The sequence below is a fragment of the Rosa rugosa genome, chromosome 6, assembly GCF_958449725.1.
Source record: "Rosa rugosa chromosome 6, drRosRugo1.1, whole genome shotgun sequence".
NCBI classification, from domain to species: Eukaryota; Viridiplantae; Streptophyta; class Magnoliopsida; order Rosales; family Rosaceae; genus Rosa; species Rosa rugosa.
This window is the reverse complement of record NC_084825.1, coordinates 17297162-17311868: the sequence shown is the minus strand read 5'-3', so window position 1 is coordinate 17311868 and position 14707 is coordinate 17297162. Positions and strand designations below refer to the sequence as shown.

General features: G+C 38.0%; 1 protein-coding gene across 1 annotated transcript; it reads left to right on the top strand.

Annotated features, from left to right (window-relative positions):
- Positions 1 to 3159: 3159 nt before the first annotated feature.
- Positions 3160 to 10105, top strand: LOC133713365 (nuclear pore complex protein NUP1). The gene is made up of 9 exons (XM_062139362.1): positions 3160 to 3528; positions 3729 to 3775; positions 4699 to 4814; positions 5581 to 5776; positions 5949 to 6251; positions 6337 to 6429; positions 6519 to 7229; positions 7473 to 7657; positions 7747 to 10105. The coding sequence occupies exons 1-9, from the start codon at positions 3264 to 3266 to the stop codon at positions 9701 to 9703; spliced, it is 3873 nt and encodes a 1290-aa protein (XP_061995346.1). The 5' UTR covers positions 3160 to 3263; the 3' UTR covers positions 9704 to 10105.
- Positions 10106 to 14707: the final 4602 nt, after the last annotated feature.

Genomic DNA, 14707 nt, shown 5'->3' with positions numbered 1-14707 from the left:
TATGGATTCTCATGCTATTCAGACAACAGAATTAATTTATATGTTGTCTGAAGAAGTTTAAAAAATTCAGACGACAGAAAACAAGAATTCTGTCGTCTGAAGTATGTCGTCTGAAGGCATTATTGGCATAGTGACGTCATCTTCTAGCCATAAGGTCTCCTAATGCCTCCAAGACTCTTCTCTCAACATCATTTTTCTTCATTTCAGCTCATTTCTGCATCCCTTGTGCCTTGCCTTTGTCATCTCCAATGTCTCACATCCTTCATGTGTCTTTAAGCTCATTTCCTTGTCATTTATTCCAATGTACCTAGAAAATAGAAACTAAATTAAAAATGATTAAGTAAAGGAAATAACTAAGAAAAATATGAGGAAATAATTATTAAAACGTCGCATAAAAATGCTCCAATCACAAGCAAAAGAGGAAGCAATCCGACAAGCCTACCAAGCACGGAAGAAGTCGTGAATTGGCTCTGCAACTAGCCCGATGTAAGAGCGTGAGAATGGGGACGTTCAAGCCAAAGAAATTTGATTTCTCTCCTCAGAACGAGAGTCTGACACTTGAGAAGAAACATGTCTCGAGCAAATCAAAATATGGAAGAAGAAAAAGAGAAAAGAAAGGGACTTTGCACCCCAATGCCGTTTTCCTAGAAGGAAAGTAATTGAAAAGTGGGACTCCTCTCTTCTAACTAGGAGTCTAATGATGACGAGATCTGTTGTCACGTGGGAGGCTTGATAAATCATGGGTCGTATATCAGTAAGATGCCCAGGCCGACGCAACTCAAAAAAAAAAGAAAAAAAAAAAGAGAGCAGTTATGTATAATCACACGGTAAGTCTCCGGATTCTTTGATTATGTAGCCCGTAACACGGTCACACGACCTACATAATCAAGGAGGCTAATGTTGACACCCAAATTTCCACGAGTTCAAATTCTATGAGTGATAAGCGAAGAGGGCAAGTCATCAACCTCGTAACCTAATTGGGCCTTCAAGCAAGCCCATTTCACGTCAAAAGAAAGCTCTCTATTTAGCAACCGATACGAGAAGCCCAAATTCTCAAACGATTGACATGCATTTTCAAAGGAGCCAACACGCTTATTTATCATGCAATATGCGCGTAGACCCAAGCTACGTTTGGGGCTTATACGGAAGGGTGTGGTGTGGAAGGTAACGGATTCTGTGAGGCCTATTGTTAAGTTAAGGCCCATCGACAATTTTGGGCTTGGGGGCCAAAATTCATGCTTGAGGGGCTAAAATCTTAACAAAGGCTAGTAGCTAGAGAGATGAAAGCAGGCCCAGCAAAACTCAAAGCCCATTAGAATTATCTCCTTACCAAAAGCCTATTACAACAGCCTCTGGCCCAAGCCCGTTGAAACCATCTTCTTCCCCAAACCAGAATGTTGTTCTATCAAAATTGCTGCTGGGATTAATGCTTCACCATTTCTGGCAAGAACCCAGAATCTATGGAGAAGCTTTGATTCATATACCCAGCAATCCCATTTCAATTTCCAATAGCCCTCAAACTTTGTGATTACAATAGCAGAAAATAAGGGATTAGAATCCCTCAAAGATCACAGCAGCACAAAATCTGGGATCTTCACCGCCCTATGCTTATACCACCGACCTTCACTTTCATAGCCAGACCCAACTTTCACCCTTTTGGTTTCATGGAGAAAACAAAAGTTGAAATCTTTAGGATTATCCCACCAAAACTAAGAATACCACTTCAAAACCCCCGGTTCTTAGCACGAGTCTTCCTCGCCTATCTCCGCTATAAAAAGCGGGTTCATCGCTATTGGAAGCAAGCATTAACAACCTAGAAACATCAAGCAAGAGATCAAGCTCTATCTCTGAATCCCTAGCCATCAATTTCTCCCAATCAACCTTAATCCAAAACCCATAAATCATGCCATTGCTGGAACTCTCTCTCTCTCTCTGCTAAACTCCTAGGCATCTAGTTCCCACACCATATCTACCTATAAGTTATGTTCTCATGAAATTAACTCCAATCACTGCTGTTATCATCTAGTCCAATCACTGCTGTTATCATCTAGTCCAATAGCTGCTGTTATCATCTAGCCGGTTGCAATGAAGTTGTTCTCAGGTCCAACCTTTGAATAATTTTGGGCCTAGGCTCGCTTAATCAAGATGGTCTTGCTGCAAAAGGTCCAAAACACAAAATCACCCTCACAATATGCTAAATACACCTCTCTAATTTTTCTAAAATGCCCTTATCCCATAAACAAAACCAAAGTTACAATTCTTCAACATAAGCATGTATAGGTAAACAACCACCATAAGTTCTTCTGTCCAACTTGTATGAATCAATAGAAGCTTAATTTATATACAAACAGAAACTATTTCGGTTTATGAGGCATTGATTCATGTCTGTAAGAGGTGGGTGATTTCTTTGGCTTTCCACCTTTCTTTTATTAACCAGGCATGTACGTGTGTAGTAGATTAACAACCATCAAACCCATTTTCCCAATCTCGAGAAGATTCATGAGAAACAAGGGCAATCGATCACTCTTTTACAAGTTGCACAATCAATGGTTTTTTTTTTTTTTTTGTAATTTAAACACCAACATCAACCAGCAAAGAAGAACAAGGACATTAATAACATATAGGTCAGAATCTTTCAGCAATATCTTTCCAGACCAATATCATAAATCTGAGTTGCACAAAATCACATCCAAACATCTCTATTTGTTGCCTTTTTTCATAAGTCATGACTCATGACTAACACATATTTCGAATCATCATCGTATGTTGGGTTTGTTGAATAGAGTAGAGATTTTTGTGTCCTGATTGGTAATTTTGTATGAGTTGATAAAGTAAGTTATTAATTAAATAAAAGAGGAGGTTTAAATATCAGTTTTGGAGGTAAATAGAAGCATCATTTTGATTAAATCCCAAAAACAGTGATTTAATAAAAAAAAAAAAAAAGTAAAAAAAAAAAGAATATAATGGTAATGACATTATAAGTAATTTGTTATAATTTAAATGGGGTTTTGGTAAATTTAATCCTGTTTCAACTTGTGCGTAAAATGAAAAAGGTAAAATATCCCTTGCCCGACACCTGTGAAAATAACAAGACAAACTTTTGGTAAATATCAAATTGACCCCTCTCTCTCTCTCTCCCTCTCCCTCTCCCTGAAATGTGCAATTAAAAACCCTAATTGGCTACCGCACCGCACCCCCTGAAATATTGAAAACCCTAAAACAAGAAGCGCCCTCTCTCTCTCTCTCTCTCTCATCTCTTTTTCATGGCAACGGCAGCGCGGGAAGAGAAGCAGCAGCCCTACGAATCACTAGGCACGGGCGGCAAGTTCCGGAAGACGCCATTCCGAAGAACCACCCAAACGACGCCGTATGACCGGCCCTCCACCGCTCTTCGAAACCCTAGCACTGCAAACGGTGGCTGGATCTCCAAGCTCGTCGATCCCGCTCAGAGGCTTCTTACCTACAGCGCCCACCGCCTATTCTCCACTGTCTTCAATAAACGCCTCCCTCCGCCGCCGCCTTCCACAGGTTCAAATTTATTAATGGCGCCTTTAGGGAATTTCATAAATGTTGATTGAAATTATTAATAAGAATTTGAATTTCACCTGAATTTGAAATGCGTGAGCTTAAGCACTACTCTTTGGTGCTCTGCTTAAATTCTCCAGTTGAACTTTCTTGATTTCTGTGCCGTTGATTTCATTAATTTAAATCTCTTGTTACTTTACCAGAGCCAAATCATGAAGCAAGGATTATGGACAAGGAAGAAGTTGGCATGGTAAGTCTAAATGTGTCCTATATGGGGGGAACCATTCTCCTTGTTTTGTTTGTTCTCTATGCGACAATTTTGCTTTCTGAATTTTGGAGGGTACCTATGTTTGTGTGGTATGAGCACAACAGAATTTCTTCTGCCTTCCCTAACGTTTTGATGGTCAGCATACATTGTTTCATATTTGAAACTTAGCTGATGGCAATAATCTGGGCATCTTCGTGGCGGAATTTTTGTTAGAATAGGGTTCAAGGAAATGTTTGGGATTTCTTGCAAGTGGACTTTTTGGTTTCATACATATAAGTTCCGCCGACTTGTTTTTTAAATTTATCATGAAAGTTGAGCAGTGATAAGCTATTTCAAGTATTAAGAAATGAAGATGGAAAAACAGCATAAATGTTAAGAAGACGAAACAAGAAGCATCCTGGTTTTTAGAATTTGTTTTTTTTTTTTTTCAATTTTTAGTGGGTGTGGGGGGTGGAATTCAGCAAACACTTAGTTGTTGGGCTAATTGAGTTCTGTTTTTGGGTACTGGAATAGCTGAATAATTAATGATTTAATTAATCATTTAGATTTCATTGGGTTCAGGCACTTTAGATACTTTTACGTTATCTGTTGCTATACTATTGTATTGGTCTTGATTCTAAGAATTGCACAATTTTTATCCTTTTTTATTTGGCTGCTGTATTATATTGTTCCTTCTAATGTCAGCTTTTAAATATGAGAATTTGATAAATACAATTGTCATTTGTTGAAACCAAATGAAGATATGTTGCATTTGATAAAAATGAAGAACAATCACAAGCTGCATTTAGTGATCTCATCTCTTGGGTGTCTATCTACTCTTTTGTTTTTTTATGTTTTTGTTTTAAATTTAGTAATCAGTCCAATTATCATCTTATTATGACTTTCTTTGTAACTTTTCTGTAAAGGATCCTCCTGGAGTGCAAAAAGGTGCCATTGAGCAAAGTACTGATCCAAGATCTACTTCTGCTGGAGACGGGTTTACCTCAGTTGAGCAAATTTTGATGCAGAAAACTTTTACCAGGCAAGTTGTATATATTTATTATCATGTTTTGTTTCTGGGACTTCAAAATTACTTAGATATTCTAAATGCATCCTTCCATTACAAAATTGTATAGCTTATGTTGCTCTCTCTGGGCATATTAAGCTGTACGTGTATATTTGTTAAAAACAACAAGAGGATTACTAGATTGCATGATGGTCTCTGACCTCTTTTAGCCAAAAAGAAAGGACCTCCTTGATGAATACAAGTGGAAGACCACTAGGGTTTATCTAAGGCCTCATAAGAAAAGGTTCCAAGGCGGTGTGAAGCTAGTAGGTTTTACCGTGTTACTTGCCTGATTCTTTTTCATAAAATCCTTGTTATTTTTAAATGACCATAAATCGGCTGTGTTTAAACCCTAGATTCTACACAGAAAATCTTGTTATACAGGTTTAGCCGTTTCTGTCACGCATCAGTCCTTTTCGAATTGTAATTTCTGTAAGCATAGTGATGTCTTTTTATTTTAATCCTATATGACTGTTTCCTCTATGGGCCAGTTTGCACTCAAGAATGCTATTTCAGTCCCTGCAATCCTAAATTAAATACAAATACACACATTAATTAGAAGGTGAACTTCTTGGGATTGGTTATTTCTTATATCTTAACTTGCTTGAGGTATCCAATAACAGCAACAAATAGAAGATTCTGTTGTTATCTCATCTGTGCTACTTCTGGTTTTTATAGCTTGTCTTTTTCTTGTATATGTGACTATCATGTGTTGAATTTCATGTCTGTTAATTCTCCGCAGACCTGAAATTGATCGATTGAAAGAGCTCTTGCATTCAAGAACTGATGATATACCTATTGAGAATCAAGAGAAAAGATCTGAAGTATTACCTTCAATGGCAGTGGTATCTCATGACAGAGAGGAATTTGCTAAAACCCCATTGCAAGATAAAAGTGCCAATAGCCACCTTGTTTCAACCCCTGTTGTCAGTACAACTGTATGATACCCTTCTTTCAGTTGACTATAGTATTGGTTGATTTATTTCTCAAAGTTGTGGTGTTTATGCTTGCTACTCTTTGAACCATAGAAAAACTGTGTTATAATTCTTTAGTACACTTGGCACTTGGCACTTGGCACTTTTTTTACATTGTGGTAAATAATGTCTTCAGGTCCTTGATGAAGATGTAGCTTCACCTGTAGAGCTGGCAAAAGCTTACATGGGCAGTAGGCCTTCAAAAGTATCCCCATCAATGCTAGGTCTCCGCAGTCAAGCGCTCTATGAAGATTCACATATTTCAAGCAGTGTGACATTTCCTTCCAAATCGCCGCTAATGTCAGTCGTTCCTAGATTTTCTAGCAATGGGGCGGCACCAGAGAATGGGTTTGCAACCCCTAGATCTCGAGGTAGATCTGCAATACACAGTATGGCTCGTACGCCATACTCTCGAGTTCAGACCCGTAGTACATTTAAGGTTAGTGTGATACAGAATTTTGGTTAGCTTTGGTGTCAATTTTAACTGGGATTTAGGCTCTTATATGTGTTTGCTTATATTCCAGGGTGTTGGGTCTACAGTTGATACTTATGGTGTGCCATCCTCATCATCTCAGTCCATATGGGAGCAAAGCCAACCCTCTGGATCTAAACAAGGGGTATAAAATCTGTAGATTTTGAAATGCTACTTCATATTGACAGTTCACCTCATGATTCATCTCACTAGATTTTTTTGCTATATTTGTAGGCCTTAAAGCGAAGGTTCTCAGTGTTAGACAATGACATTGGATCTATTGGTCCTATCCGCAGAATTCGTCCAAAACCTAATCTTCTATCCTCTAGAGGCTTAAGCTCACCAATAAGTACAGAGGTTTTTCAAAACCCTTCATCTTCCACAAGGAGGCCACTTCTGTTGGGTCAACCCAAGCATACTCTGGCAAAAGCATCATCAGAAAATGGAGACAATGCAGTTCCTAGCACAAGTTTTTCAACCGTTCCGTCACAATCCAGCAAGGCGGCTTCCAAAATCTTTGAGCATCTCGATAAGATCACCTCTCCGAAAGAGAAATCATCTGAGCCCAAGATACTTACTGTGAGAGATAGATCACCAACTAAGCTGTCGCCCTCCATGCTACGTGGTCAGGCTCTGAAAAGCCTGGAGGATGTGGATACGTCAAAATTTCTGGAAAATGCCCGTTATAATAATGGGAATAATTTGGATGTTTCATCTAATCAACGGATACCAGATGTTACTTCTCAAAAGCATGACAAGGTTAAAGAAAATGGTCCATCAAGGATTGCTGCTCCTTGTGACAGTTCAACTACCTTTGCCAATGAAGTAGAATCCAGAACAGAAAAGGATGTTGTGATAAAAGTTAAAGCTGCAGTTTCTGCTGCATCAAACACTGTTGCGCATCCTTCTGAAAAGAAACGGGCCTTCAAGATGAGTGCTCATGAGGTATGGTTTTGCTTTTTCATCTCTTGTTAAACTAATCTTAGGTGTCCGATTTCAAAGTTCTAATTCTTTCACCTTCTTCGTTCTACTACAGTGAACTGGGCTTTATGTTTTCTTGATTGAATACTTCAGTGAATTTTTGGTATTAGAAAAACGATCATCTTTAATATTGTTTGTATAGGATTCCCTGCATATTGTACATTACTTTTATTTAAATCAGTTGCTTCTTATGAATGTGCTCTGTAGTATCTGGAGCTGGATGATGATGATTATTCCAATAATGGTCATGCGTCTGGTTCAATTGCTGATGGGAGAGTAAAGGTGGATAAGATTGCAGCTGCTAAACCAGAGAAGCCTGTAGCTTCCACTGAAGTCAAACCTCCTGCATCTTTTGCAATAAACCAGAAGCCTGATAGCGGAACATCTGACGGGTATGTGCTTTCTCAGCAATTGAAATTTGAATTTGTACATACACGCATGCAAATTTCTTATTGTACTTATATGTTACTGGTATCTGCAGTGTATATACGGTTGCACCTGGCGCAACAGATACCGTACCAAAACCAGTGGAATCAGATAAAGCTGATGAGAATAATTCAGATGTTGAAGTCCCTTTTAGGGTACCAGAAACTCTTGTGTCATCATCATCATCAGCAACCACGAGCATATTTTCTACCACTTCTCAAGTTTCCAACAATTTAGCAAGTCAAAGTTCTTTGGGCAGCATGGCCCCCACTGCCAACACTAACAGCGGTAACAACATTGCTGCTGCTAGTGCCGTTACCACCAGCGGTAGCAATCGTTTTAGCTCAGTTTCAGCACCATCCTTTTCAGCCGAACCTTTTTTTAAATTTTCAGTCTCTACCACAACTGAGGTGACACAAGTTCCAGAAAATTCTTCCTTGGAATCGCTAGGAGACAAGAACAAGCGAGATGGCAGTTTTGCTAATCTAAGCGGCACGTCTTTTGCTGGCACATCTGCTATCAGTGCAGGCACAGGAAGTAGCTTTTTGGGGGTTTCTGCTGCTGCTTCCTCCCCTGCTGCTACCAATCAGTTGGGTTCTACTTCTTTTAGTTCTGGAAGTGGATTCGGTCCTAGTGCCCAGGCATCACCTGGATTGTCCTTCAAATTTGAACCCTCAACTGCTTCAACTGCAGTAACGCCAGGAAGTTCTTCCTTGGAATTCTTAAATGATAAGAACAAGCAAGGCGGGATCTTTGGTAGTTTAAGCAGTACCTCGTCTGCTGGCACATCTACAACAAGTGCAAGCACATTGAGTAACAGTTCTGGGTTTTCTGCTGCTGCTTCCACGCCTATCTTTACCAGTCAGTCAGTGGGTTCTGCTCTTTTTAGTGGTGGCAGTGGAACTAGTTCTAGTGCCCACGTGTCACCTGCTGGGACTGGAGCTGCATCTTTCACACAGAGTGCACCTGTTCAACCTGGTTCATCAGCTTCCAGTTCGGTATTTAATTTTGCAGGAAATACAGCTTTCTCTTCTGGGAGCTCTGCGCTCGGTTCTTCTACCCCCTCTTCTGAAGCCAACCCTAGCAGCTCCAGTACTGCTCCAAGTACTGTATTCGGTAGCGGGTGGCAACCTGCTACATCTTCTTCTACCCCCTCTTCTGAAGCCAACCCTAGCAGTTCCAGTACGGCTCCAAGTACTGTATTCGGTAGTGGGTGGCAACCTGCTACATCTTCAAAATTTGCTTCCACACTAAACTCTACATCTTTCTCACCAGCATTTCAATTTGGTGCATCCTCAGCCTCTGCTGCAACCAACACTACATCTACTTCATTTGGAGCATCCTCGACTTCTGCTGCTACTTCTAACAGTGCAGCCACAGTATTTGGAATGCCCTCCACTTCTGCTCCTACGTCCAACAGTTTGCCTACTTTGTTTGGAGCATCCACAGTTTCTTCTCCAAGTACCAACAGCGCATCGGTGTTTGGATTGTCCAATGGTGCATCATCAACCGGCATGTTCCCCTTTACATCATCTGCAACTACTACTACCCCATCACAGCCTGCATTTGGTAACTCCAACTCTATATTTGGCTTCTCTACAGCTCCCTCGGGTAATAATGATCAAATGAGTATGGAAGACAGCATGGCTGAAGACAGCATGGCTGCATCTCCGCCCACAGTTGCAGTCTTTGGTCAACAGCCTTCCTCAACCACGCAGTCTACACCAACATTCCCAGTGTTTGGCCAGCAGCCTGTGTCAACCCCACAATCCCCCTTTGTATTTGGAGGTTCCTCTTCCTCCAATGGCTTCCAGTTTCAGAGCCAACCAAACCAATCCAACTCACAGAACCCTCCACTGTTTCAGGGTTCCAATAGTTTAGCCAACTCGCAGAACCCTGCACCATTTCAGGATAGCCTAGGTTTGACCTCCAATAGCTTCTCATTGGGTGCCGCTGATAAGTCTAATAGAAGGATTGTGAGGGTTAATCGCAGCAAGAACAGGAAGAAGTAATTGGATTGGTTTACTAATGAGGGCATAACTGCCCTTGTAAGGTTACGAAGATCAGATACTTTTTTTCCCTTTTTGTTTCCGCTCTACTAGGTGAAAATTTTCGTGGTGCCATGAGGGCGTAAGTTCACATTTTATACCGGTTTGTAGTTTTGAACAATCATCCATCATTTGTAACAGTACATGTAAGCTTCTCTTTTTAGTATATGATGTATGTCACAGCCTTGTTGTGCTGTTCACCATCATGATTATGTTGTAACATAAATGGAACGGGTCGGAATGTGTCACAGCTACTCTACAGGCTGCTCCACTGCTTTTGCCAGTGATTCTTCTGTTATATTATTATACAAAATATTATTATATTTTGTATTTTTAGTTCAACTTTAATTGTTACCGAAAAATGAATATACTTGTGGCCCCCATTCAATTTTTGCTGAAAAAAATGAAGATTAATTTTGGGTTTGTACTGCGAGTGTTTCCTTTTCTAAACAAATTGATCATAGGGTTACCTAACCTATAAGCTCTTCAATCTTTGTCCATAATACTGCACAAGGAGAGTTTCTAATGAGGATTTTTAAAATGACGATTTCATGATGGCTTTTTGATCAATGATTGTGAGACCCATTTTTCGGTTATATATTGGTAAATCAATTGGACTAGATCATTGATATGGACGAACCAAATTTACCAAACCTGAACATTTCATTTTCATAAATAATAAATAATAATTATGAATGCCTTAACGATTTTCAATTTGGTTGAAAATTTGCAGAAATAATCTACTTATGAATATCTAAACGGAAAATGCTTAAGATCCCAAAATGTTATACAAAAAACCTATATCCAATGAGGTGGCATGTACCACATCATCATCTTAATCCTAATAATTTCCTGCATGTCTTCCTATTTTATTATTTTTCATTTAAAATAAAAATCAACAATTAAAATTTTTATTTTGATAGAACACCTCTAGAGTCCTCCACAGTGAAGATGACCCGTCATAGCCATGAAATCATGGATACAATCATAGAAGAGGACAAAATTATAGACAATAATCCGATAAAACTGTCAAAGAAGGGAAAATCATGCAAATGCACTTTACTATTCCTCCGGCCTCTAATCCAAAGCCAAGAATCCTTGTTGCATCGACATCTTCCTCAACCTTCCTCAAGTGCCTTAATCAATAGTTGAAGATTCGAAGGTCGATGCTTCTAATTTCTAAAGATGAGCGACATCTTAGTTAGATTACATGACTTGTTTCAATTATGTTTAATTTTTTTTTTCTCTTCTCAAAAAAAAAAAAAAAAAAGAATGTTTAATTTTTCAAGGCTAGGTATCTATAATCATCCACCTCTTTCTATACATCTGTGAATTGTTATAGATTGCTTTGTTTGATCATCACGTCTTCCTTTTAGATAAGGAAGTTATTTTAATTTTTTTTTCTTTTTTTACATTTTTAGGTTAATTGAAAATGAATATTATAAGATAGATAATATGCTGCAAATTATTTAATTGAAGGTGATGACTGGACATATGCCACGTAGTATGCCACATCCTTTGGTATTAGTTTTTTGTATAATTTTTTGGTGTATGTAGCACTACTCTATCTAAACATCTAACGGTTGATTTGTCAAAATGTGATATAAAAGTGGATCCTTACAATCGTTGATTAGAAAGTCCTCATTTTAATAGTCCTTATTAGAAGCCCACCCATACTTCACGTCTCTGCATTTGGTCGCTCGCAAATACATAGAAATGTCACAAATAGTCATTGAAGTTTGCGTCATTTGATACTTTGAGAGCATGTTCTCATACAAAAATATTAATCAATATGTTCTCATACAAGAACTCTTCTGCTGTACCTCCTTAGTTTTTAGTTTGAAATAATTAATTAATTAAGAGTAGAAAGCACTTAAAAAGACATCACAAATAAGAGCATACAATAATCATGAATGGTTTTGATCCAAACTAACTTGAGTGATAGCTTGGGACTAGAATAATACTAGGTGAACCGCCTTTTCACCTATATCCCCCTTATGTGGCACAATTACGTCATTTAATGAAATTCTTTCTTAACTTTTACAAAAAAAAAATTGATTATTATCTCTTTAACTGCATATTGTTTGATTTACTAATTTTACCCTGATAAGATTTAGAGATGATGGGTTTGTTTCAAAGGTTATTTTATGTAAATCAAAATTTGGTGAAACTTTGAGGGTCTTACTTTATGGTAACTTGCCTCATACTCGTGCACTGCACATGTTATTATTGAAGATAAGAATAAGATGCGAATTTCTGTGTCACTCACTTTTCAAATTATTCATATTTATGTATTTCATTTTTTCTTTTATTACGATGACCATTTTGAATTATTTTTTTAACTACAAACAGTATTACAAGTAATCCATAATTTAGTGAAACTTTTGGGTTGGTTTTATAGTGTGTATATAGGACCTTTCTAGTGAGGGATCCCTTTTTTTGGCAATTTTAAAGGATCGCTAATTAGACCAAAATTTCGATCATATATCAAGATCTTAACCTTCAGTTTATATATATATATATATATATATATATATATATATATATATATATATATATATATATATAAGATTTTTCTCAGGTAAGGATGTCCTTAGTTTTTCTTATGGAACGGATTTACTGTTTTCACCCACTTTCCGATCACATTTTCACATCTTAACCGTTCAGTTTTTAGGTCCTAATGTATGGATCACCTCTGCAAAATTTCAGCCAATTTAGTGATCGTTAAGGCGTCCAAAACTGCAATTTACACGAACGAACCGAATCTGTCGAACCGGAACCGTTCGTTTACATTGTTGTAATTTGCAGTTTTGGATGCCTTAATGATCACCAATTTGGCTGAAATTTTGTAGAGGTGATCTATACATTAGGACCTAAAAACTGAACGGTTAAGATGTGAAATTTGATCAGAAAGTTGGTGAAAACCGGAAATTCGTACTTAAGAAAAACTAAGGACATCCTTAGTGTAGCCGAACTGTATATATATATATGAGTAGATCATTTTTGCAAATTTTCAGCCAAATTGATATTCATTAAGGTATTCAAAACTGCAATTTACTATTATGAACATGAACGGTTCAGGTTGGAGAGATTCGGTTCGTCTATTGATTTAAACTAGTTCGATACTTTAACGATCATCAATTTGGCTGAAAATTTGCATATTTGATCTATACATTAAGACAAAAAAAACAGAATGGTCGAGATGCCGAAATGCCATCAAAATGTGGGTCTCACAAGGTATCCCTTAAAGTGGCAAAAAAAAAAAAAAAGGATCCCTTAATGGAAGGGCCCTATATATATATAGATCTTATCCAGAGCGAGGCCTCGCTTTGAAATTAAAGTGCGAGGTTAGAGTTTAGGTCACTTTTTGGGTCTCATATCCACATCTCGACAGTTCAGTTTTTACGTACTAATGTATAGATCATCTATGCAAATTTTTAGTCAAATTGATGATCGTTAAGGTATCTAACTCGCTTAAACCAATGGACGAACTAAATTTGTCTAACCTGAACCGTACTAGCTTTAAGGTAGTTATCAATGCCGTAATGATAATCAATTTGGCTGAAAATTTGCAGAGATGATCTATACATTAGTACCTAAAAAATGAATGGTCGAGATGTGGATATGCGACCGAAAAGTGTCCCTAAACTCTATATGCTCACTTTAATTTCAAAGCAAAACTTCGTTCTGGATATATATATATATATATATATATATATATATATATATATATATATATATATATATATATATTTGTGTTTGAAACCTAATAGGAGACTCATCATTAGGCCTTTAGACTTACATGGCTTGAAAATACTCAAAATAGAAAAGAATGATAATAGAGGGAAGAACAAGGATTGTCGAAGAGATGAAAGTATAGATGTTACGTTCCGTATCTCAATTTACTTGTTTATTAGTCATTTGTACGGTAAACGACAATTACTTTCACTTTTTACTTTGTTTCGATACTTTTAGTGGACTTTTTGTTCGAGTCAGTTATTGAGAACTTTTTACTTTGTTTCGATACTTTTAGTGGACAAAAAGTTGACTTTTTATTCGAGTCAGTTATTGAGAAAATTTTCTTCACAAAAGTTGTGGAGGACGTTAAACCGAGTCCGTTGATATGTGGTACGCTTAAATCGGAATTCATATGTGAAAGTTATAACCGAAAAACTAAAGTTACTGTTTGGGGTAAATTGGTATATAAAGAGAAAATTACGGTGGTAGGTTTTCATTTCCGAAAACCCACCGCGGTAACTCTCTCTCTCTCTCTCTCTCTTCTGGTTCTACTGTTTTTAGGCGTTTCTTCGCCGTCCGGCCACCTGATGGCGTGCCACCAGTCATTTTAGGATCGCCTCCTCCTCCTTGACAAGCCTATAGGGGTGGTTCACAGCGGATTGGCCGAAAAAGAAGAGATCAAAGCCAAAACCGATCACTGTAGCAGTTGGCTTCAACCGGCTATTTCTTCCGATTCTGGCCACCATCTTCGACAAAACCGGTCATTTTGGAAAACCCATTCTTCGCTGAAGAATCCCTCCAAGCCTCTTGAAGTAATTCGAAGCATGGAGGACGAATCGAAGTTTTGAAGATTTCACTGTTCAAATTGGCCCTCTTTCGATCAAGCTTGATTTCCGCCCAACCAAGATATTTCTGGGCTTTGTTGTAGTTGAGGAAGTTGTTTGGATTGTTGAGGTGATCATGTTGATAAAATTTGGTGTCCCGGATCGGAGTTAGCCAGCGACGCGTGGAGCCCACTTGCTGCCGTTATGGGCGGTGCGTAGGAGAGGTTTTGGTTTTCTGTTTTTAGCTAGATAAGTTACTTGTGAGTTGTAGAACTTGTAAATTAATATGAATTTTGGTGGAAATTGGAGAAGTTTGTTATTGATTATGAATTTCGATGTTTGGAGTTTCGGATGTCGATTTATGGGAATCCAACCTTCGGATTTCCCTTGTTTCCACTATGGATTA

Coding starts and splice junctions, on each gene's coding strand:
- LOC133713365 (XM_062139362.1), top strand. CDS start 3,264: ATGGCAACGGCAGCGCGGGAAGAGAAGCAGCAGCCCTACGAATCACTA. Junction 4,815..5,580: donor ATGCAGAAAACTTTTACCAG/GCAAGTTGTATA, acceptor AATTCTCCGCAG/ACCTGAAATTGATCGATTGA. Junction 6,252..6,336: donor AGACCCGTAGTACATTTAAG/GTTAGTGTGATA, acceptor CTTATATTCCAG/GGTGTTGGGTCTACAGTTGA.